This window comes from Anarhichas minor, unplaced genomic scaffold, assembly GCF_050575085.1.
Source record: "Anarhichas minor isolate MPS153535 unplaced genomic scaffold, ASM5057508v1 ptg000028l, whole genome shotgun sequence".
Classification (NCBI taxonomy): domain Eukaryota; kingdom Metazoa; phylum Chordata; class Actinopteri; order Perciformes; family Anarhichadidae; genus Anarhichas; species Anarhichas minor.
The window spans coordinates 2,098,432-2,125,126 of record NW_027466474.1 but is presented as its reverse complement, the minus strand read 5'-3'; the positions used below and the strand labels follow the sequence as shown (position 1 = coordinate 2,125,126).

The following is a 26,695-nucleotide window of genomic DNA, read 5'->3' as shown; positions in this document are numbered from 1 at the left end:
TCCTCCTCCAGCTTTCCAAGGAGCCACGTCTGTTTTTGATTAGTGTTCTCATGTAAACCTAAATTGTGATTAAACAAACAGTGTGAGTGCATTTGGCTTGGTATCAAGTTTACCCTCTCTATATATGTACACACACACACACACACACACACACACACACACACACACACACAAGCAAAGCCAGAGACATGAATATAAGTAGACATGTACAAACAAATGCACGACGTATATAAACATATAAGCAAATATGCAGATGCAAGCAGAGACACAAATTGCTAAACTATGTATACACATTTAGAATGCATAAGAATGTACACACGCTGTGTATTCATATTCAATATAAACCCTAATTGCACACGTTAAGCCATGCAATAATCACAATCAAGCACAAACAGTAAGCACACACAGACACCCAAATGGACACACACACATACAGGATGTACAGTATGTGCCTAAACACATCCCTATTGCCCGTTAGAGTAAACTATATAGTTCAAACTTTCCCCTTGACCTGTTCCGTGGCTACTTCCCCATCCCAACTCACCTTTATTTGTTAGGTTAAATTACTACCACATGCAGCCTCTGTGCTATTTCAGTGTAAGCACATAAAAATTCTTTGCCACGAAAAAAAAAAGAAAAAAAATTCTACGAGCCCGCAGCCTCCCACGAACATTTCATAGGATCTGGCCCTGCAGCGAGCTAGCTTGCTAGCTGCTAACGTAGGCGGCTGAAAGGGAAGAGGTGTTGCTGCCGTGAACTTTAAGAGCGCCTGGTTGCTGACCGCCTGGATGCTAACAAACACTTTGACTTGTTTTATTCACACATCCACATAAGAAGACACACATAGGCCTACGCACACACACACACACACACAAACTTTATACTTTATGACTTTTGGCTTGTTAAATGCTTTCACAGAAAAGAGTCAAATGCAACTTATTGCATTCTTATTCATACACACTGTAAGAAAAGTCAGTGAATTTTACAGTGAAAAACTGTTAAATCACAACAGTAAGAGACCGTAAATTGTAAATCGGTTATATTCAGTTTATCTGACAGTGAAACACCGTAAATCTATATATCAGCCAAAACAATAATTTGTGCATGTATTTCTTGTATAAAATACATTTTGTCACTGTTAAATGTACTAAACATTGTACTGATAACGGAAATACACCGTAATATGAAAGAAAAATCCATACCGTAATTTTTGCATTTATTACTTTTTAAAAATACATTTGGTTAATGTTAAATGTACGGACCATTGCTCTGCCAATGGAGGTAAAACGCATCATACAGTCAACAGCCAGCCCCGTATTTTTTGCATTTATTATTCGTAAAAAAATCAGTTTGTCACTGTTAAATGTACTAAACATTGTACTGGTAACGGTAATACACCGTAATATGAACAAACATCCATACCGTGATTTTTGCATTTATTACTTTTAAAACATACATTTGGTTACAGTTAAATGTACGGCCCATTGTGCTGCCAATGGAGGTAAAACGCATCATATATTCAACAGCCAGCCCCGTATTTTTTGCATTTATTATTTGTAAAAACATCAGTTTGTCACTGTTAAATGTACTAAACATTGTACTGGTAACGGAAATACACCGTAATATGAAAGAAAAATCCATACCGTAATTTTTGCATTTATTTCTTTTAAAAAATACATTTGGTTACTGTTAAATGTACGGACCACTGTGCTGCCAATGGAGATATGACGCATTATACATTAAACAGGCAGCCTCGTATGTTTTGCATTTATTATTCGTATAAAATACATTTTGTCACTGTTAAATGTACTAAACATTGTACTGATAACGGAAATACACCGTAATATGAAAGAAAAATCCATACCGTAATTTTTGCATTTATTACTTTTTAAAAATACATTTGGTTAATGTTAAATGTACGGACCATTGCTCTGCCAATGGAGGTAAAACGCATCATACAGTCAACAGCCAGCCCCGTATTTTTCGCATTTATTATTCGTAAAAAAATCAGTTTGTCACTGTTAAATGTACTAAACATTGTACTGGTAACGGTAATACACCGTAATATGAACAAACATCCATACCGTGATTTTTGCATTTATTACTTTTAAAACATACATTTGGTTACTGTTAAATGTACGGCCCATTGTGCTGCCAATGGAGGTAAAACGCATCATATATTCAACAGCCAGCCCCGTATTTTTTGCATTTATTATTTGTAAAAACATCAGTTTGTCACTGTTAAATGTACTAAACATTGTACTGGTAACGGAAATACACCGTAATATGAAAGAAAAATCCATACCGTAATTTTTGCATTTATTTCTTTTAAAAAATACATTTGGTTACTGTTAAATGTACGGACCACTGTGCTGCCAATGGAGATATGACGCATTATACATTAAACAGGCAGCCTCGTATGTTTTGCATTTATTATTCGTATAAAATACATTTTGTCACTGTTAAATGTACTAAACATTGTACTGATAACGGAAATACACCGTAATATGAAAGAAAAATCCATACCGTAATTTTTGCATTCATTACTTTTTAAAAATACATTTGGTTAATGTTAAATGTACGGACCATTGCTCTGCCAATGGAGGTAAAACGCATCATACAGTCAACAGCCAGCCCCGTACTTTTTGCATTTATTATTCGTAAAAAAATCAGTTTGTCACTGTTAAATGTACTAAACATTGTACTGGTAACGGTAATACACCGTAATATGAACAAACATCCATACCGTGATTTTTGCATTTATTACTTTTAAAACATACATTTGGTTACTGTAAAATGTACGGACCATTGCGCTGCCAATGGAGGTAAAACGCATCATATATTCAACAGCCAGCCCCGTATTTTTTGCATTTATTATTTGTAAAAACATCAGTTTGTCACTGTTAAATGTACTAAACATTGTACTGGTAATGGAAATACACCATAATATGAACAAAAATCCATACCGTGATTTTTGCATTGATTACTTTTTAAAAATACATTTGGTTACTGTTAAATGTTCGGACCATTGCACTGCCAATGGAGGTAAAACGCATCATACATTCAACAGCCAGCCCCGTATTTTTTGCATTTATTATTCGTAAAATATTCAGTTTGTCACTGTTAAAGGTACTAAACATTGTACTGGTAAAGGAAATACACCGTAATATGAACAAAAATCCATACCGTGATTTTTGCATTAATTACTTTAAAAAAATATATTTGTTTACTGTTAAATGTACGGACCATTGTACTAATTACAGATATACACCATAATATAGCTAACAGCCAACTCTGCAACTTCTGCAAATATTATCTATTACCCATATCCCTGGTGGAGGCCGCTAAGGTATTCAAAAAGCTCCTTGCTGGCAAGGCGACGGGGGTGGATGAATTCGAACTTTGCCCATTCATTAAGTGGTTTGAAAATCAATGGAAAATTCCAAACACTTTTTGCGTAGTGAACTATGGATTTTTGACCATATTCGGCCTAAATACGCCCAGAAAACAATGGACTAGGAGGCTGAAATTTTCACAGTCAATCGACCTCTGCCCATTCATTAAGTGGGATGAAAATCAATGGGAAATTCCAAACACTTTTCCCATAGTGAACTATGGATTTTTGACCTAATTCGGCCTAATTACCCATAGGAAACAATGGGCTAGGACCCTGAAATTTTCACAGTCAATCGACCTTTGGCCAGAGATCAAGTGGTATGAAAATCAATCGGTAATTCCAAACACTTTTCCCATAGTGAACTATGGATTTTTGACCTAATTCGGCCTAATTACCCATAGGAAACAATGGGCTAGGACCCTGAAATTTTCACAGTCAATCGACCTTTGGCCAGAGATCAAGTGGTATGAAAATCAATTGGTAATTCCAAACACTTTTCCCATAGTGAACTATGGATTTTTTACCCAATTCGGCCTACATACCCATAGAAAACAATGGGCTAGGACCCTGAAACTTTCACAGTCATTCCACCTTTTCCCACAGATTAAATGGTGCGAAAAGTTGAAAATTGACTGTTTATTTCACCCAACAGAAAGGATTCTAACCCAATGGTACTTATGATCCGAAATGGCCTTCACCAGTCTTTTCTCTCAATTTTTACACTTTAAATCAAAGTAGAAATTTGAATCCTTTTCCTGTTTAAAGAGGGGCTAGTGAATATGAATTCCCCCAAATTTTACGGTCGTAGCTGCAAGTTAAGGTACCCAAACACAGCCCCAAAGGTCAAAATTGAGGCATATAGCCTTATTTTTCGGCTTTTTTTGGCAAGTGAGAAACGGGCCATTAAATCTTAGTGAAAGGTTGAAACTGCCTGAATTTTGTATTAATCATTCCCCTGTGATAACGTAATGCAGGATCTAAAGCAAGATCTCTGCAGACCCTTGGGAAAGCTAACTTCTGTTAGCAGCATGCTAATGACTTGAATCCAATTGAGCCTTTAAGAGGGTCCTCTTTTGTCCATCATATGTGAATATTAGGACAATAAGCCATTTACAAGTGTTTTCAAATGCACCCAACAGAGATGATTCGAACCAGATGGCACCAGTTTTCACCAGTCTTTTCTCTAACTTTTTATACTCTAAATCAGGGTAGAGATTTGACTCCTTTTCTCCTTCAAAGAGGGGCTCGTCACCATTACCTACCTATAATCTGGACTTCGTAGCTGCAAGTTAAGGTCCCCAAAAACAGCCCCAAAGGGCTTAATTGATGCCTTATTCCCTGAGTGGATTTTTTGACATATGCAAGAATGGCCATAATCTCTCAAATATGGGTCCCAGAACCCACAGATTCTGGACACACATTGTGGACTAGGCCTACAATGAGGTCACCTGAACAGAATTCCTCTAGATTATCTAGAAAAGATTTTTGCCTGTATGACACTCAGACCTCAGCATGGTGTACACGTCCTTAAGGCGTACACCCTGTTGTACTCTTGGTGAGATCAGACCAACTTTTACTTCTAAAGATGTCAGAGCCCTGCTTTTTTAATATGTTGTAGACTTGTTTGAAAACTCCAGAGTTACCTCTTCTTGTGGACAGTCGTAAACGCATACGTTTAGAAACGATGACATAAACACCCACGTTGTCTTTACTAGCAGCTGTTGTTCAGTTAAAGTCTGCATTTCTGCAGAGGAAGCAGCTGTTATTGGAGCGATTAGCGAGCAGCGTGTCCAGCGACGTTAGCAGACCTACGGAGCAGCCCCGTCTGAAGTCACGTTAACCTAATTCATGATATAGATTAGACCACATGGGATCACCTTTCGGTTTGTTTTTTTCCACATGGAACTATACATTCTGCCATTTCTCCTCGACTCTTTCCGCTTTGAGTCACTCAGCAGTGATTGTCAGAGCTAGCTGCACCACAAACAAACAGTCGGTTTGGACACCTGCATTTACTTTGACAGTCTTTTATGTTACAAACACTGAAGCGCATTCAAAAAACATTTGTTTTTTTGTCGATCATTACAGGCTTACATTTATGATTGTATTCAGAGCTGAACTCAAAACATTCGAGGCTTAAGACCTGGCAAAATGATCTTGCTACGCCACTGGTACACGCAGGAAATATTGTCTAACTCGTGCACGCAGTGTCTCATGGTCACAGAAAGCACGGCCGCGGCAACTAGAGTCCTGCTAGTACCCTCGACGTGCGTGAAGGTGCGAGGGCCCGATCAATGTTGCTTGCATTCATTATTTGTAAAAAAGACATTTTGTCAAGGTTAAATGCACTAACCATTGTGCTGTTTTTGTAAATACACTATAATATATAAAATATAACACTGCAGTTTTTGCAGGTACTATTAGTAAAAAGAAATACATTTTGTCACGGTTAAATGTACGAACCATTGTGCTAATAATGTAAATATACCATAAGATAAATTTGAAGGCCAACACTGTAATTTTTGAAAGACATTGTCAGTTTCAACAGTCAGAACTAATATTTAACCAACAAACAAAACAATAAGTGCTAGATGCAAACTAGTCTGCTTATTCAAAGCAGTAGAGAGTAACCTTCCATACGTTTTCCTTGTTTTGTAATCCTTTTTTGCAGAGCATAAGTTGCATCTCACCCCTCACCCCATCCCCCACCTCTCTTTTGATCTCTGTTGGTTAGTATTTTGTAACATTGCAGGTGCTTGCAGGTGCAGATCTCGCGACAGTTTCAAGGCACCCTGTGACATCTATTCCTAATGTGTGTGCAGTGCACCCTATATGATCATACTGTTTCACTGTTTAGCGATTCCCTCATGACACTTTAAGACCAACAGGTGCCTGTCTCAGTGAATAACCTGACCAAATGTGGTGGGAACACAGAGAGACAGACAGACAGAGAGAGAGAGAGAGAGTGAGAGAGAGAGAGAGAGGGACGGACGGACGGAGGCGGCAGTGATCAGACCTACACAACAATTTAAAAAAAGCAACGGTTGGAGGCTGAACTTTTGAACTCATTTCAGCGCCTTTTCTGCGCGCTCAGGCAGCACGTTACTGATGATCAACGGCCTGACTCCTGGAAACACAACACTTCTTCTGAAGGTAAGCATGTCAGCTAGCTAACGTTACATTTGAATTTGAGGCTTTGTTTTCTGCAGTTTTGTGTCGCCCTTGCAAAAACGAGTCATTCAACGTTAATAGTAAGTTCACTTAGCTATCTAAATGAGTTGAGAGTTTACTTTTCGTGGATGTAACATGGGTTATGGGTTTCTGTGTTAAACATTAGCTAGCTTACTTTACCAAAGGTTTGCTAGGAAAATGTTTAGTTGTCATTTCTGTGGCAAGTCAGTTAAAGCTAAAACATCGAGGGGTTATGTGCTTCATTGCAAACTTCATAGTGATGAACCACGTTGTTTATTTAAGTGCGTTGAAGCTGGTTGCAAGCAGACCTTTGTTAGATATGGAGCTATAAGGCTCATTTCTACCAGAGGCATAATGGTAACCTATCAGCTAACGTTACAGCTAAGCTAACGTTACTGTTGGGACGGCTGTTAACTTTACCGCTTATAAACTGTCTGTTAACGTTACCGCTTATAAACTGTCTGTTAACGTTACTGCTCATAAATGTGCTATGTCTGTTAACGTTACCGCTCATAAGTGCGCCATGTCTGTTAACGTTACCGCTCATAAATGGCTATGGCGTTATTTGAAAGCACATGTCCAGACACAAAGTAGCTAATTATTAAAGTGAGTGGATGGTCAAATGTTTTCACGGTCAGATCTTCATTTACTGCCCACATGCCACGGAGACACAAATAGCAGACAGCAGTATTAGTGACATGTACAGAGAATCTGCTTCTCCTCAGTCATCAGCTGTTCCAACTGAATCACATGACTGTGGCCCTCACCTGCATGACTCAGAAAATGTTATAGAGACCAGCACAGATAAAGGTGATATGGATATTTCTGAAAACTTCAGTGATCTTTTTCTCTGTTTATTCTACTTGAAATTGCAGGGACAGTTTCTACTACCTGCTTGGACCAAACTAACTTCACTGTTTAAAAATGACACACCAATATCAGATGAGGACATCAGCAAAGTTTGTGAGTCTTTGAGAATTTGATCTTTTCTCTGCATGTCATAGAGGGCCAATGAGGACAGCATACTCAAGAGCTCAGTCTTTCAAAAAAGGGTTCAACTATGTGGAGCCTAAGAAAATGTTTTTAGGACGAGATGAGAACAGGACTGATATGTTTTCATATTATGTGCCTGTGAAAGAGACTTTAACCCTTTAGGCTCTGCAAAGACAATACATAAAATATTAGCTGTCTATGTATCTGATGATAATTTGCCAGTTCATGTAAGGTCTGACACAAACCACATGTCACTTGTTTTATTGTGTAGAGAGAAAGATTTCAAAACATTTGTGTTCTCTGAATTACTAACAGACTTGAAGGATTTGGAGGAGAACGGGATCGTAGTATCAGATGAAACAGTAGTCAAAATAACCTTATATTGCATTGCAGGACATAATTTGGGCTCTCATGGCATTGGTGCCTTCACTGAAAATTTCAGTCACTCGCAATATTTCTGTAGGTACTGCCTAATAATCCGATCTGAATTTCAGGGTGACGATCCAAATCTGTGCGGAGCAGAGCGCACCATTGACAGCTACAACTCTGCTGTTGATCGCCTCCAGACCCAAGATAAACCAGATGTGGAAGGAGTAAAGTTCAAGTCAGTATTCAATTCTTTGAAATACTTGAATGTCTGTCAAAAGAAAGACAATTTGTTCCAGTGCTTTTGTGAAACTTCTAGGTCGAAGGCAGGTGGCATTGCTAAGAAGAATCTCCTTTAAAGTAAGTAAATTGTACACATATCTAACAAATATCTGAACATTTTAATTGGTACAAGAGCAGTTTGTGCAGATAATTAAGACAATTTACTCTAATCTTGCAACATTGAATTAATTTGCTCCTGCCACCTTTCAGACATTGCATTCAAACTCTAGTGGTTGTGGACTTGGATGGGAACAACTTGCTGGCTTTTATGACAACCAGGAAAACGGTGGGATTTTAATCCATTTAAATGCCCAAAGCAAGCAGTTGTTTTTTTTACTTTTAAAGATGATTTTTTTGTCATTCGTGTTTTATTGGACAGCAGAAGTAGAGAGACAGGGACCACAGTGGAGTGAGAGGGGATGATCTGCAACACATGGCCCAACGGGAATCAAACCTTTGTTGCTGCGATAACAATATGTGGTACGGGCTAAACCAGGTGAGGCACTGTTTTTATTTTTGAGTGTGAATTTAGCCATTTCATTTTAATTTGCAACCTTTGCATTGAAAAGAGTAAAAGTTGATGCTTGACATGATTTCATCTTTCACTTAAGAGGATGTATGTCCACCCCTTGTCTTTTTTCTCTTTATTCTTTCTTTCAGGTGTGATTACGACTACCAGCGGTTGTACTTCAGATGGACCTCATCACCCTCTTTGCTGTCCTACTAGTGTAACCTTATGATCGGATACATACAAGTGTTGTCAAGGATAAACAGAGGTAAGTTGTTGTAAAGTTCAATGTATGTTCATTTAACAAGAGAAGGCTTTAGGGTCTTCTATTTTTGTAAGCACTGTTTAGCCATTTCATGTTCAAACAGTGTATGCATGTATTGTTGATGTTAAGTACTGCATAAAACTAGGCATTTCATGATCCAATGTGATTTTAACTTCTTGCCAGAATAACCTTTTTTGACATACTGTGAATTTATTTTGACTTTATTGACATACCATACGTATTATGGCTATTTCTTATTCATGAATCATATTTGTAGCTTGACCTTTTTATGAAATCTTTAACCCTACTCTTTGTTTACCCTTTGGTAAGTTTGTTCTGTTTTACCCTCTTTAATGTTTTGTGTTTTTATAGTTTGATTGTTTTTTGTGTGAAGTATGAGAACCATTTTGCAACTGTGTAAGTGCTATATAAAGTTATATTATTGGTGATGTTACTGTTATTATTATTGTTAGTATTGTTAATGTTTTCTATGTTGTCTTTTTTTCTGGCTGGAAGATCATGCTAGCCCACAGCGAACACCAGATTGACTTGTGAGTCTTCAAGCAGAAATTATGACAACACCTGCCTAAAGTTCCAGTTTCCTGAACAGCATACCCTGTCTGTATGAGACTCTGTCCCACCTGTCTTCAGTCAAGTCTGGACCCAATGACTCAGACACCAGTCTTGTCAAGGCTAATTAGAGGTAAGCAGTGCGATAGGTGCAACTCAAACTTCACTCAATCAATCATCCTCAGGTGCACGGTCTGAGCCAACCGCTTCATGCAAACATAGATGAAACCACTGGAATATAGTTTTGTATTAGTACTATTTGTTTTTTAGTGCTCTGAACTGATATCCCCCTTACATTACGTTTCACGTAGCAGTAAAATGTCATTAATTCTGTGTACTATCTTTCCAAAATCCACCCAAAAGGGGTTTGCACCTGTGTCTTTGCACCCAAGTGGGCCCTACAGTGCACTCTTATGTTTATTTGATGGTAAATGCTGGGGGTCATTGTTTCCTATTGAACTGGGTCTCCGCCATACAGTTTGATTTTTGTTAACGAGAAGGCAGTTATATTAGCTATTGTACACTGAATAGCTCAGTTATTCAAATGCAATACAACTCAACAACAGGATACAGCTTACTGTATTCTAGTTTCTCTATTTATTTTGCAACAGTAATGTAATTGATTTTAGAGATATTTAAAAGGTCTTAAAAGTCATTGAATTAAAAAAATTAAAACAAAAAATGTAGAATTGATGGAATTAATAAGATGTGCAGATACCCTGGTTGTATCAAACATGATGATTGTCTTTACACTGTGTGCACAATTAAAAGGCAAGTTGTATTTTTGAGTATTAATTGTATTGAACAACTACAGAGCTCTCGGTCAATCCAAAATGTTATAAACCTCAAACCTGAATATTTAATAAAGTAAAAGTGAGGTTTTGGCTTTCTTAGGAGAATATATATGTGTGCACAATTATTATGCAACTAAATGAAAAATGTTCCCATCTCACTTGTTTATTTTTATCTGTTAAAGTGAGAATAATAAACAAACAACTCAAAATTTACAAATAAACGTTATTGATATTTAAAAAAAATAAAATAATCTGTGACACTATTATTTTTTATTAAGTATAAAGTGCTGGTTTCTTCTAGGTCATTGGAGCTCAGTTTAACAGCAGAAGGCAGTAAATGTTTCTGTAGGCATCATGTTGAAGCACTGCATCAATCTAACTTTGCCTTTGTTTCTGTTTTTGGGTGCAGAGAGGATCATTCCAGTCCACAGTGAATACCTGATGGTCAACATACGAGTCCTCAAGCAGAACTGGTGAAAATACACGCTTCATGTTCCAGCTTCCTGAACTTCATGTCCATGTGAGACGCTATACCATGTTGAGTGCCCTCTTCAGTCAAGTCTGGACTCAGTGACTCATTACTCTTGATCAACTCAGGGCAAGTGGCTAATCCTTTCATGTTTATTCATGGTTATCCTTCATATATATATGGACACATGCTGTTTCTTCAAGATCTCAACACTGCTTTGTGAGTATATTGTACAAGATATTGTATCAGTTCAACCTGTTTTTCACAGAGAATGTTAGTTTCTTAAGGTATATCAATGATGGTCTGTACCTTGATTTACAATCTGCTTTATTTGATATTTCCTTTGTAATTTACAATAATCAGAAGTTGACTGAAATCTATGCCAACCAATTGTATTACGTTCTATGTTGTACCGTATTTTTGTACCGTGATGTCTTATACATTGTCACTATATTTTTTACGGTAAAGTTCTGGCAACCACAGCTGCCGGTAATTTACCGTTAAGTTGCATTTTTCAATAAAATGCCGTAATGTATCATACAGTTGTACTGTGTTTTTTACTGAGAAAAACTGTAATTAGCTTCACAATATAGTTGCTGTTTATAAGGTTATTTACCGTAAACACGTTTATAACATGGCTGTTATTTCTAAAGCAAATTACCGTAAACAGGTTTATGAAATCTGTTTTTTTTATAGTAATTTACCGTAAACAAAAAACAGTTCTCAACTGTGAAATCTACGGTTGCAAAAATAATATACCGTGATGTATTATACATTCTCACTTTATTTTTTACGGTGAAGTTCTGGCAACCACAGCTGCCAGTAATTTACCGTTAAATTGCATATTACCGTAAACAGGTTTATGAAATCTCTTATTTTTTATAGTAATTTACCGTAAACCAAAAACAGTTCTCAACTGTGAAATCTACGGTTGCAAAAAATATATACCGTGATGTATTATACATTCTCACTTTATTTTTTACGGTGAATTTCTGGCAACCACAGCTGCCGGTAATTTACCGTTAAATTGCATATTACCGTAAACAGGTTTATGAAATCTCTTGTTTTTTATAGTAATTTACCGTAAACCAAAAACAGTTCTCAACTGTGAAATCTACGGTTGCAAAAAATATATACCGTGATGTATTATACATTCTCACTTTATTTTTTACGGTGAAGTTCTGGCAACCACAGCTGCCGGTAATTTACCGTTAAATTGCATATTACCTTAAACAGGTTTATGAAATCTCTGTTTTTTATAGTAATTTACCGTAAACAAAAAACTGTTCTCAACTGTGAAATCTACGGTTGCAAAAAAGATATACCGTGATGTATTATACATTCTCACTTTATTTTTTACGGTGAAGTTCTGGCAACCACAGCTGCCGGTAATTTACCGTATATTACACAGAATTTTTTTTACAGTGCACTTTGCAAAGTGAAAAACATAAATACAGAGAAAACTAAACATGGCAGACAGCGTTCATAACAAAAGAAACAGTCATTTGAACAGCAGGTTGTTCAATATATAGAAACAATTTCATTCCCGCTGTTAAAAGGAGAACGTCAGTGAAGCGAGAAGTGTGTTCAGCATAATACGGGTTACACACAAACTAGAAGTGCATAATGTCTAACTTCCGTGTATTCTGATGGGCTGCTGTCACAGTGAGTCTTCGTCCTTCGCATGCATAGATCCAGTCGTGCATAAATGGTCAAGAAATCAACCTTCTACAGGGGAAATCTTTACTGGGGAAATTGGGATTCTTGTTTAGTTTAGATAGTGTGTAGAAATCAATATACAAAAACAGCAGTAACACCTTTAGTTAAGTGAATATAAATGCAATAAGTATCGAATCATCTTTAATGTTGGAAAGTATTTTTAGGAGAGCATGAAGGAATGTATGAAACTTTTGAATGAAACTTCGCCCGGATTTTCCAGATCTATCAAATTCTCTCTCTCTCTCTCTCTCTCTCTCTCTCTCTCTCTCTCTCTTTCTTGGTTTTTGGTATCTCTGCAGCGTGTATTTATCTAAATATGTCTTGGGACAAAATCACACTGCCGTCTGGGCTGTGGGAAACACACACACACACAAGCCGCTAAGAGCAGTCTTATTTTAGAGTAGCTCTGGTCAGGTTCCCTCTGTAAAAGTACCTTACCTTCCCCCGAATACCAGAGAATTGCAGTGTGGGTCCTTCGGAGCAGCTCCATCATGGAGCCTATGGGCCACCTGGGTGCAGCTCCATTCCAGAACACCTACTCCCATTTAAACCTATTGGCATGTTTTCCTTTGTTTTAGGAAGCACTTGTGATTTTAAGATTGAATCCAAGTAAGATTAATAAACTCAAATCACACAGTACTGATATGCATAGGCACTGTGGTGCAGCTGCTTGTCAGGTCCTAACAGCCTTGTCGTGCAGCTGTATACCTTTGTTTGTACTTCTGAGTCATGTTTAATTATTAGGAAGCTATGTCGTGGGTGTGTGGTTTGGTATTAAGTCTGCAATGTACCAACACAAGCACAGACACACACACACACACATACACACGTCGACCCACACACACACACAATTTTGCATCCAGAGCCTGTGGTGTTGAATCAGCGGGAGAGGTGGCGTGAGAGAGAGAGAGAGAGAGGCATGTGTGTGTGCTTCTGTGTGTGTGTGTGTGTGTGTGTGTGTGTGTGTGTGTGTGTGTGTGTGTGGGTGTGTGTATGTGTGTGTGTGTTTGCGACTTATTTGTTTCTCGCCAGTACCCAGTGGCGTGAAAACCAAACAAAGGGCCCGGAGCCTGGTGACAAGAAAACAATCTTTCAATTGCTGACAGCAATACAAACAACGGAGCCGTTTGTTCGGTTTGTGTGCAACAGAAAGAGAGCTCATGGGGGGAAAAAAGGGGGAAAAAGGGAAAGAAAGTAAATGAATGAACCATCCCATGATGAAAAAGAGAAGACACACACAAATTCAGGCAGTTTACGTTCACCCCTCACCCCTCCAGACCATTCCCACCAATCGGCACTGAGGCCCCGTCTGTCGCAGCCAATCACTGGACGCACAGAGAACACCCACTTCCTGTAACACTAACCGTAACATTCCAGCAGGTAAACTATCGCAGTCGCCTCTAAATGGACAATTAGCCAAGATTAAAGGCAACCTCCTCGTCTTTCTCCATTACCTTAATTAGGAGGAAAAGACATGTCAAATGACCCCCCCGCCCCCACTGCTCCCTCCCTCCCTCATTCCTCTCTCTCCGTCCAGCTTCTTTTCCCCCCCGACTCAACCAGCACAGTTGTATTTACAGTAACTGAGGAAGGTCCACACTTTCACATCTGGGGGCTCCACTGAAGCATCTGGAGGTTAAGTGCCTTGCTCAAGGGTAACCTAATGGTGCAGCAGAGCATGTCTCATTACCGTCCACTCGTCAGTGCAAGGGTTTAGACTGGCAACCTTCCAGGTCATGATTTGTTGACTATTGCCGGCCATTTCCCTTCTGCTATATTTCCATCCTTTCCTTTCTTACTCCCGTTTCACTTCGACACAGCTTTCTCTGTTTTTAACCTGTCTATAGTTACACTTTAACTTTGCAGGAACTTATGTAAGGCTGTTGTCCAGACCGGTCCATAGTGAGTGAGCATGTAGAGATTAACCATCATTCTAAAGGACACTTTGAGTGGATAAAATCCTTCACCGGCATCCCTCTGGACAGGAACTCACTTCTCTTTCCATTACGCCTCCAAAGAAAAACTTTTAGGCTGAAAGTTTGGCTGCTGGTATTCCTGCTGTGATGCATTTTATAGGGTGCAGTTAGGACATTACGCAGCAGTGGTAAAGGATAGGAAAAGGCTGAAAACTAAAAAAGACAGGAGTATACAAGCTGTACTACACCAGTGCATGCTAGCAAACTAGAATCTGATAGATTTCTGGTTAACAGGCTCTTTTGTCAGTTTATTTTCATTGTTTACATTTTTATTGCAGGAACAGCATTGGATTGTAATCCTCTTTAGCCCGACCGAGCCCCATTTGGGGTTCGAGCGAGACCGTTTAGCGTGGTACCGTGGTTCCGAATGGACTTTTCATCAAGAAATATCAAAAATGCTCCAGACATATTAAATACCGAATTAACAAAAAAAGTCTGGGCAAAATCATCATACCAGCCATTTTACACAATTATACACAGCTATACACAAACTAATTCAATAAACTAGAAGATTTATCACAAAATCACGGATTTTTCTCCAAAAAATTGGCGAACTGTGCACCCGATTTTCATCTTTCATCACAAAGCCGGCAGCGATCATGGTGGATGGATACATGATTCTGCACTAGGGCTCCATACCGAGTCAACTCACGTCAAACCATTCAAAAGTTACATGAACAAAGCCAACAAACAACACACTGCTCCCCAGAAAACAAATTGAAAGTCAGCATACCTTTTGGTGATTTTCGTGCCGAAAAACGCAGGTAATCCATTGATAGTAATCCGATGCAGTGAAAATAGACCCTCTTTCCACTCTCTCTCTCTGCATTGAAATGAACGTACTGGGGCCTTCTATGAGGAAATGGCCAGCATTTTTCTCCTGGATCAATGGATTTTACGCATAGGGGTTGTGCCAAGCATATCGAGATTTTTAGTGGATAAAAGGCTGTTAATCTTCGAAATAACCCGCGTATTGCTTTCGTTACTCTCTTCCGCGTTTAACAAGGTGTCACATGATGAAATCCGCCAATCACAGGCCTTACAAAGGTTTAAAGAGACACGGACTGAGAGGAGATTTTTTTATGGAGGAGAGACATGAGAGCTGAAAATGGCTGAACATTGCTGGAAATGACACCAAACTGCTTTATTACGATGTATTGAACACTCTTAGTGATAAAGCAAGTGAATATATAGTTAATATGTAGTTATATAGTATATAAAATTAGAATACAGCAGCGCAACAGCTGGTTCCAAAAATGAGAATTTGGCTTGACTCAGACCTCATTTATGCTGCCTGCTTCACTCAATCGAAGTAAAATTAGTTTGTGGAGACTGTAACACGTTGTGCTATGATTTGGCAGAGTTTTTAGCTTACACCTGCATCATTAAAAAAATATATTCATGCTGTCAGTGCTTTTTTTTCCAGGCGAACCTGAAACTTTTTTCAATTTGAGCTGTGTACCATCTTCATTCACTATTAACCAGTAACATATACACAATATTTACACATCTCAACACATCTCACAAGTGTTACCTGTATCTAGCATCAAAATTATTCAAATAGACCTTGTAAGGCCTAAAAATAGGGCTAGGGCTATAAATTAACATGGATTGGATTCTCAATAATGGCGGGTTTATGCAGGAAGTCCCATTTCAAGCTAGTGACAAATCTCTCTGACCAATCAGTGGTCTGCCGTGTTTTAACTCCACCTTCTAGTATCGGCTCAGCTCACTTGGAACCTCGCCCGGGGTGGTACCAAAAAAAGTACCAGGTGTTTTGCTCGTGGAAAGCCCGAAAAAGAGTGAGTCGAGTTAAATAGAGCCGTGCTGTACCACCTAGTGGAAATGCGGTACAAGTTAAACTGTGGCAGCAAAACCAGAAGTAATAAATTAAGCAAGGATGTGTTTTATTGTCGATGAATGTAACTCTCCATTTGCAAAGAGGAGGATTGTACTATTTAGTCTTTTACAAAGCCTTGCTTTATACAGTAAAGTTTTTGAAGCACAAATTTGATGTCATACGTCTTCATTCTTGTTCAAAATAATCGAGCGTACAATACACAAGGGTTCTACGTCTTTAGAGCCAGACAATACTTTTATTTCAGTGTCCATGAACGTTGAAACATGGTAAAAAAAATCACCTCCTCCATTATGCAATACGCAGCATCTGAAGCCCTCCTAGTGGTGAAGGAAAAGGGGAAATATCTCTCGAGTCTGACGTTACTCTCATTTTTCTTCTTCATCGCTCACCCTCTCCTCTCATGCGAACCAATCAACTGTAACCTGAGCTGCTTTAATGGGGGAGAATGATGAAGAATGACCAGCGCTGGCTCGCATGCACAGACGCAAACACACACTCGCACACATTCGCAGGCATGCACACATAAAAACATGAGCAAACACACACACACACACACACACAAACTACCGGAGCAGAAAGTGAAGATAACAGGATGAGGCTCAGTCTGGGTCAGTGTTATTAGACAGCAGACTAACAGCCATCACGTCACTTAGCAAAGTAAACCTCCCTGATACACTCCGATGTGCACTGATGCAAACAAAAAAAGCCCTCTAACCCAAAAGCTCGCATTTTTCCATCCGAGCCGTCGTGATTGTTGCTTTTTAAAACCAGAAAGTCATTGCCTTTCGAGTAAATTTATTCTACTCTGAGCTCCGTCTAAGCGTGTGTGTTAGTGTGTGTGTCTGGGTGCATGTGCTGTGAGACCACAGTCTCTGCAAACTGTGGGGGGAAAATGACCACAGACTGCACACACTGAAACCCACAGACTCCAGTCCGCGATCCGTCTATCTCGCCATCCCTATCTGTGTTTGCTCCCCCCCCCCCCCCCCCACGACTGAGCACCTAGTGGGGTCACCAGGACTCCAACCCCTCCATCCATCGACTCTGCTCCCTTCCTCCTTTCATCTATCCATCTCCCTCCTTCACATGACCTCCCCAATACCCATTGTTCATCTGTCTTTGTCAGGCACTCACCATCCGCACGTACCGCTCAATTAGAACATTTTCCGAAAAGAAACAAAGCCAACCTCTTCGATACTAGCTGCGAGTCGCACGCTTCATTCATCTCTGCAGGGTCCAAGACTCCTGGAAGACTAAAAACTATTATCCAGCCTGATACCTCTTGCCCTTACCTCCCACCCACCTCAAGAGCAAAAACCTCCAACCCATGCCTATTTTCCCTTGATGCTAGTCCAGCTCCTTCCCTCTCCCCTAGTCTCCAAACCTCAGACCACAGGGCTTTAATAGGAGGGTTAAGAGGTAATTCCTATCACACTGCCATCATTTAATATCTAACCGAGGCTGACAGAGAGGAAGGTTACGAACCCAAACCAGAAACCCACCAGCAAACCTCCCCGTCTCCTCCTTCTTACCCTCCTGCTGTTATTCTCTCTTTCCGTCTGCCTCCCTCTAACTTTTGTTCTCACTCTGCTGTCATTCTACCTACATTTATTCCCCTTCTGTCTCTCTCTCTCTCGTACACGCTCTCTCCGCTACATACCTGGCTATTTACACCGACACCACTTCCTTCATTCGCAGAAAAACACAGCGTGGATGGGATAAGAGCACCAAAAAAATGGACGAGAAAGATGAGAAAAGTGGAAAAGAAGAAGAAAAAAATTAATAAAAAGCAGGAAAACTCCAGACACTGTAATTTAGATTGTGCTGATGGCAAAAGTAGGGATATAAAGAACATGAGATTTATAATGTTAAGTTTGGAACACGTTCGCCCTTTTCCACTCTCGTACCGAGTTGTCTGAGAGCTCCAGGGATCCATATCCGACCAGCGATAAATAAGAGCTATCGAGAACAATTACGGGTTTTATAGAATAGTAATCCAGGCGGTGGAGGGAATAGGACCGTCACTCATGAAGAACAAGAGAAAGTGTTGGAAATAAGAAGCAAACACAGTGAGAGTGTGTGTTTGTGTGTATGATGGAGTACGTGCGATTGCATGTGTTTGCATGAGAGGGTTTTGACTGTGTGGGATCCTGGAAGCCACATTTGACGTAAATGACGATTTGCTTTCAGCCATAACAGTCCACTTTGCTGTGTTCAGCGATACATCACGATCATCACCACAATGCTTGAAACACGCGATGAAATATGGGTTTCACAGTGAGCCCCCTACTGAGAAGATCTCATCTTGTTGTGGCTTTTCTGCCAACACAAGAGATCAGATTGAGAAAGTGCGGCGGAAAATACAATTTATTGTCATCACCACAAACCACCAATATTATTATTACTGTATTTGTTGTCATTGTTCTTCTAGTGTTTCAAAATGAAAACAATTTTTCAGATTTAGATTTTGAGGGTCAATTGCAAGACTAAAGAGCATATTTTTAAACTTTTCCCGATATAATAAAAGCAGTGGGACAGTTAGACAACTCAAAAAGTTTTTAAGTTTAAGTATTTTCCTAAGACATAGGAGAATTGCCCGAGCCCACAAAACAGCATTTCATCCTTAAGTTTTTCCGAGAACCTAAAATCGCATAATATGCAGATGCACAATCTTTACCGGACAGCGATGATCAATGACTTAATGAAGATAAGACCTGTGTTAGTGTTGGAATAGACTGTGGAGCTGTGTACCGCCTGCATGCATGAAAGATGGTTGTGAAAGGTTGTAAGTTGCTCCTTTACAAAGACAGCTAGAACAGATTCCAATGGTGTCAGAGGTTCAGAGCAAAACATGTTAAAAAATGTCCACAGGAACTTCTCCGACATTCCTGCAACATAATCCAATGTCCAGTCCAAGTGATCATCGGTATGTTCCCATCAATTCTGGTCCACCGATAACGTGCTACTTCCTGTGAAAGCTTTGACACTTTAACACTTGAACAGTGTATTTAGTCATGTTGTTGCAGAACTATGACTCCTGGGAACATATTGTACATACCTATCAAAGGGGTAGAGGTGGACTTCAGCCCCGTGAGACATTTCTTCGGACATTTTGACATATTATGACACGTTACGGAAGCTGACGTTCTCTGTGAGGGAGCAACCTACAAACGGTTTCAGATCTACTTTTTGTTTTAGACTAAAGGCATTAGATTTGTGGTACTCAAAAGCTTTTTAATGGAGTTTTCCTTTCACTTTTATGGGTCTAATTTTCTGTTTGATCTCCTAAACGGCTAAAACGTCAATAATGCCAAAAACTCAAAAACACCATTGACAGAAGAATATCTACAAAGGAAGGTTAAAGTACTTTCCAAGGTGTTCTGCCTCATGGAAACATTATGAAAGAGAGTGAGAGAAGTGAGAGGTTTAATGTCACAGTGCTGGTATTCCCTATCCTAACACCTCACACCTCGCGACACACACACACACACACACAAAAAAACACTCTGATATGCTGATATAGTATATCAATATGGTGCCTGCATGCACACACTAAGAAATACATGATAAATAAGTTCAAGAAGGCATATGAAAATGACTGCAGACATAAGCAGTCAAAAGCAAGCATGCACAAGAGACACACACACACACACACACACGCACACAGTGTCTACCTAGCTTCACTTGAAGGCAGCCCAACATAAACAGCCATAAGGTTTAGAAAGGTGTGTGAACCTTCAACCTAAGCTGACAGAGAGACTCTCTGAGGATAAGACAAATAGAAAAGCTGAGTGGAAAGAAAGAGTGCAGACAGAGAGGGCACAGGGGAAGAAAAGGAGACGGGGCGGATGCACCGATGGGACTGAAACACACAAACAGAGAGAGAGAGAGCGAGAGAGAGAGCGAGTATCTGGGAATGTGAGATGAAAAAGAGAGAAGGAGGGGAAGTGGGAGGCGTCTCTGCATCAGTATGACCTGCTCTTACACTCTGAATGCTCTGGGAAAACTCCATATTCTTGAATAAAAATTCCTCACAGGTCCAAGGAAAACATTCGCTCCAGGCAAACCTTCACCTCTTAAAACCGTGCGCACACACACACACATAGACACACTCCTGTTCACCTCTCCGCAGGAGCACAGAGCGGCACTGTGACACCTGGCGCGGGACTTGAACCCTCAACTCGGATAAAAGTTCTGACATTGCACCGTGGCCGTGTTTTCAAATGGATCATGTAACACATCAAAAGAAGACAGAAAAGAGCCAGAGAGAGAGAGAGAGAGAGAGAGAGAGAGAGAGAGAGAGAGATTTGAGGAAAGTGTGATGGAGGGATGGAAAAACAAGAAAGGTGTACTCACAGTCGTCCTAGTTTGGGGTTGGACTGGAAGAGAAGCTCTGGGAGGAAGTGGAGTTTGTTTCTGTTCAGGCGACTGTGGAGAGAAGCGGAGGCAGAAAGAGAAAGGAAATAGTTCAATGAAATGGTTTCACTTTGTAAAACTCAAAGAGAAACCTCAGCGTGAACAGAACACGGTGAAAATCATGCACTCATAAATCACTTCGATCCCTGCTTTTGTGTTGACTGAACTATCACCGACCAGGCCACTGGATCACCTTGAAGGTCAGCGGGTTCACGGTTCAAAGGTCAAACTCATGGGAAAGTCTGTCTGGTTTCCTGTGATCATGACTTACAGGTTATCATGGTCTGTGTGTGTGTGTGTGTGTGTGTGTGTGTGTGTGTGTGTGTGTGTGTGTGTGTGTCAGTTGCAGGTTATCGTCCTGTAAGCTCTCTAAAGCCAGTTATCACTATGATCCCCGCATGTGCTTTGACCTGGGAGTGAAAGAAGGAACAAGTTTAGGTTCCTGGCGTCTTCCAGCCATCTGCACTTCGTTGACAGCTGAGTTCAGTTTAAAAACAAAATCTAATGTCACTTTAATGAGAGATGAAAACCATATAATCATCTAGAAAGTGGCATGCACTACTTAGTTATCAGATAGCACAAAATAAGCCGAATCATATCGTCCATATTTGTCCTCATGAGACAAAAATGCACAGAATGCAGGAGCTTTGCTGAAGAATTCCTATTTGATTCACGTCTCACCAATAAAACGGATAGCTTATCCATCCTGCCTTACACCTCTAACATCGGTCCAGACAAACAAGTCTGAGAGCTTCAGCACTCTTCAATCTTAGCTTCCCAATAAGTAGTGTCAGATGTTTGCAGCCAACACAAACAGTCCCACATCTTGGTAAAAGATGTCTGCACATTTATAACAAAAGAAAAAACTCTTCAGATGCAACAAAAGTATTTATTTATTACATGGGCAAAGGGTGAATGAAAGAAAGTGACTAACATAAAGGACTTTCGGCAGCACTAAAGATCACGTCATTCTGAAATAGGCCTTTAGACTAACAGTAACGGCCAATCAGGAGAGCCAAATGATCTTGTGCATAAACTCATCCACTATTTTGGGTGCGGTCACTCAACCTAGATGGATACCAGAATGATAGACACTCTTTGTGTATGCACACACCCATGAGAGTTCATATTTTTAAGAAGAAAAGCATCAGTAGGATGGGCTGGCTTTCATTAATCACCAGATGGATAAACAGTCAATTATTAGAAGAAAAAAAAGTTAAAAACAACTCTTAATGAAGACCCTCTGGGTTCACTGTTGTCGAGTTGAATAGTTTTTGGTCAACATCGGCACCTCTATGTGGTTTTGTGATCTTGGTAATGAGGTTCCAAGGAACTTTTTGGGACATTTTGTTTTCCTTTGATATGGGACTGTTACTCAACTAATATAAAATGAAAACAGCCCGAGGCCTTCCTATGTGTTACATGTAAACTACCATTCTTTGCTCGAGTATGCTGAACTGAGCATGAAATGAACACGTGGCAATTATTTACAAAGGAATGAGAGGCAGAGGAAGATGGAGAGAGTGACAAACTGGTGTTGACCTACAATGTAGACATGTCTGTGAGGGTGAAAGATGTGTCTGCCTGTTTGTGTGTGTGTGTGTGTGTGTGTGTGTGTGTGTGTGTGTGTGTGTGTGTGTGTGTGTGTGTGCAGGAGGAGGGCAGGGTTGGCTGCAGCAGAGAAAGATGAGGACAGCGTGAGTGGAGGGAGTGAAAGTGTTATCAAGCTACCAAAGCATTTGGCTGATAGACGAGGCGTGGAGGGGAAAAAGAGAAGAAAAGGAGGATGGGGGGGGGTCACGGGGGTCACAAAGTAGAATCTGTTCTGGAGAAGACACAGACACCAACCTTTTAACCCTTGTGATAATGATAATAAGACCCCAACTTTCACTTGTGTGTGCACCAATGGAAAGAGAGCTGCAGCCCAAAAAGAGCTACCCTCCATTTGAAATAATTGACCCTTGCTCTTAGAAAATAACTGCTGGTACAAAAGTATAAGCGCCTGATCGGCTACTGTTACAGTTCTGAGTCATTTTAGGATGTTCGCTCATAAAATAGTTACGGTTTTTAAGAGAAGAATCCTTTGTGTGTTTTCAAATACTGACGAGTTTCTTCTGCTCGGAACCTTTGAAACATCACCAGGCCGCAAGTCCATGCAGGCACTATATTTTGTAGATTTGGAAGATTGTCCATATTAGTCAGAATCACAGTAAAGTCCAGCAGAAATGGTTTGGAGGCTGAGGGGAACTAATCTCACTGGGCCAGTTTACCTAAAAATCCAGAAATTTGATATATCTTTGTCAGGAAAACAAAATAAAAACTCACATTTCTGTAAAATGTCCATCAATTACCGATTACAGCCTCATACAGGAATGAAAATCTTCTATATGTTGCCACTTCAGACCAACTCTGAGTCTGTGTTTGATTCTTTTTAATGACCACATGAGGTGAAATGACTTTATAATTCATGTGTGGACAGACATGGATGTACTCACCTAAAGAGATGAGTACCTAAGCTCCATGTTTTTCACATTATGACGTCATAAATCACACAGACTCAGCACCACGACCTCTCACCCCTAAACTTTCACCCCGACAGCCATAACATCAGAGACCCTGTCAACTAAGCATTTTAAAAAGCCTTTCATTATTACTGCAGAGAAGAAAACAATATTCAGGAGCCTGATTATTATTATCGTCGATACACCAGAGTTTTTGTTATTAATATGTTCAAAACGGAGAATATTAACTTTTGTATTTTCCTTCGATTAGGTACAAGTCATCCGTATACTACACTTACTATATATACTATACTTGCCTTGGATGCCATCGCTTGTGTGAGTTTTGACACACAGCTATGTTGCCTCCTAACCTCTCCAGCCCCTCACCCCTCACCTCTGACCCTTCCTGACACACCGCATTAAAGAGCCTTTTAACATTAAAGCAGCCCGTCACCTCGCGCTTTCACTATTGGTTGTGTGATCTCCATAAAGAGACAAGATACACATGTTGCTGCCACTCAACATTTGCCGTCACCTGAACTAAGTGCTTTCGTCGATCTGTATTTCTCTGGCACATGGTCCTCCTATCTTTGCTCTTTTAAACTCTAAACTCTCCTCTTCACGGCAGACAAAATCTTTAAATCTATCTGGTCCCCACGCAGTTTTTCTTTTCGCATCACTTCAAGTTACTATTATCTTAGCTACTACTCCCTCCTGGGCTTAAATAGCTAAGAAACTGACATTATCATATCAGTGAGGAGATTCTCAGCTCCTGTCCAAGCCCAGCGATAACTGCTGTAAAGACAGTCAGTTCCTGAGGTTAGAAATGCGTATGTGTAACATCACCTGAAAGACACCTTTAAAAAAAGCTTTAAAATGAAAGTTGAATTTCAGGAGTAAACATCTGATAATACGCAGTCTGTTGCTCTCTATTTTCATTTCAAGCGATGGCATCATGAACACTGTGCAGCAGTCGTCCTGGACAGCTTTCTGTCTGTCATCCTCCAACACAGAGTCATAAACATGCAGGTGTGTGTGTGTCTGTGTCTGTGGGAAGTGTTGTGTTGTGCACTGACACATTGATTCTGTTGACTAGAGCCTTGGTGTGAGCTGATGGACGCACACACAACCACACACATTGAACAAGGCAATATCTATGAGAGATTCCGAGGTTGTGTGTGAAGTGGATGGACTTGGGTATCATCCACATACTCTCTTTGTGTGACGGTGGGTGTGTGTGTGTGTATGTGTGTGTGTGTGTGTGTGTGTGCGCTTTACAGAACTGACAGCATGTCAAAAGGTGTGTGTATGTTTGGGGAAATGGAAAATCTGCAGTAGCAAGTCAAATATTTGCCTATGTGTGAAGTCGTGTTTGCCGGTGTGCATTTATGCATATTTTGGGGATGTTTATTTTTGTGCTTTTTTTGTAGCCTGGTGGGGGTTTTACGTGCCTAAAATACCTTTAGTTTGCATCAGCTGTTTAGTTTTTCTTTTCTCTCACTTTCGCAGAGCAGGTAGCAATATAAGCCGGTGTACTTACAGTCTCTCCAGCAGTCTGAGGTCTTGGAAGGCTCCTCTCTCGACAACACTGATTTGATTGTCCTCCAGATGACTACAGTGACGGACATAAAGACACAGAGAAAAGAACAGCAGTTAGTCGGAGTTACTTTTATAATTCTACAAAATCAAGCAGAAATACTGCGACGGGCCTCCGGGAATAACAGCCAAGACAAGGGAGAGAAAACATCAATGACAGTCTGTCAAAGGAGGCAATAAAAAAAAGTAACCTGAGTAAGCATTTCTTTAAAAAGGTCCTAATTTAAATATCAAACTGTGGGACAACTGTGTAGTTGGGAACACCTATCCACAGCCAGCTTTCCAGGCTGACCTGGGAGGTTCAAACCAGAGGAAGAAACACAAGATAAATCGCATTTTCTGGACAGTCCAAACATCAGCTGCTTGCCAGAAAGAAATAAAGAGATTTCAAACATCGAGAGACATTTGCACTTTTAAAAAATTGGTTGTATAAACAAAGAAATCGGTGCGCTGAACAAATGAATCTGGCACCAAGCAAACGTTTGAAAAGTTGAGGACACGCAGCATTTCACAAATGTCCATATCTAGTGAGCCAAAACAAACAATTAACAACCCATCCCTCCTCCAGCCCTCACTGGATATCTCGTTTTTTCTCTTCCCTGCTCTGAGTGTGCTGTCATGTTTTGGGGGAGATCTAAGGTTTTCCAGATGGTGACGAGTAAAGGAGAGAGAAAACCTCCGCAGATATGCATGTTTACATTTTCTGTCTGAGGATGTTAAGAGTGACATCTCCTGAGAGAGAGGAGGGGACGGGGGAGATCGAAGGGAAGAAGAGGCTAATGTGAGAGAGATAGAGAAAGAGAGGAGGGAGGAAGCAATGGGAAAGGAGGAGGCAGAGAGAGAGAGAGAGAGAGAGGAAACAAAGTCTCAGAGACCCAGAATGAAAGAGATGGATTGAGTGAGAGGGATATTAAAAGAAGACAAAGAAACCAAGGAGGACTGAAGAAGCCGTTTCAAACGAGACGATATCTAGCCTGCCATGTGGACTTGAATTGTTTTGGCATGACCTCCCTTTAAATATTCTTTCAAAGAAAATGTTTAGACAGATATGCAGCTATATTACAGCCATTAATCTGCGGTCTGTCATACCGGCTCTTTCCACAAACACACACACACACACACACAGGCGCACACACACACAATTTGTTGGACAGAAGCATGCATTTGGCTGAAAGATAACAGACTCACTACACATGCGGGAACTGTGCATGGGTGCATCAGTGTGAAAAAAAAATCAGGGTTGAAATGATTTATAACATTAATCATGCAACAGAACCACATTGCATATTGCAAAAATCACCAAATATTTAGTGAAAATTGGTCCAGCATGCTAAAACCAGTCAGAAACACTGCAACACATGCAACAGAAAAGTAACGAGAGTTGCAGAATAAAGTCTAAACTCTTAGCTAACACAGGGAACCACACGCTGCCAGGCAAAAATACATAGTGTACAGAAGATGCATATGCACACCGCATGTCAGATATGTACGTAAACATGTAAAAAGCACACATACAGAGTTAAGCACAGGTAGCAAGCACACACCCAAAGACACATCCTGGCAGCAGCCCATCAGTCGTGATTTACAGCCCAGCCAGCATCAATCCAACATGTTTATTATAGTCCTGCTACATTTTCTCGATCGTGATAGAAAAGCCTATCTCGTAAACTCCGGGGTAAGCTAAATCAAGACGTAACTTTAAGTAACTATATGAGAGTTTATTTGTCCAAATGAGGGATCAACCGCATGCTGATTTGTTCAATGAAGTTTATAAAGGCCGGGGATCTAAA

General features: G+C 40.1%; 1 protein-coding gene and 1 long non-coding RNA gene across 3 annotated transcripts in view; one reads left to right on the top strand and one right to left on the bottom strand.

The window, feature by feature from the left end:
• The window catches only part of slit3 (slit homolog 3 (Drosophila)), a 237,875-nt gene that overhangs the window by 192,393 nt on the left and 18,787 nt on the right, over positions 1-26,695 (bottom strand). Inside the window, exons 3-4 of the mRNA XM_076103197.1 lie at positions 24,850-24,921; positions 20,749-20,820 (exon numbers count right to left, since the gene is read on the bottom strand). Of these exons, the coding sequence (XP_075959312.1) occupies positions 20,749-20,820; positions 24,850-24,921 (144 nt within the window). The remainder of the gene's footprint in view (positions 1-20,748; positions 20,821-24,849; positions 24,922-26,695) is intronic.
• On the top strand, positions 3,028-11,374 carry LOC142963130 (uncharacterized). 2 transcript variants are annotated; one of them, XR_012957387.1, is made up of 9 exons: positions 3,028-6,550; positions 7,465-7,552; positions 8,077-8,186; positions 8,268-8,308; positions 8,441-8,516; positions 8,610-8,726; positions 8,891-9,006; positions 9,520-9,706; positions 10,777-11,374. It is a non-coding gene; the product is annotated as an uncharacterized LOC142963130 (long non-coding RNA). The 2 variants fall into 2 exon arrangements; XR_012957388.1 differs by having other exon boundaries at positions 3,029-6,550; positions 8,613-8,726.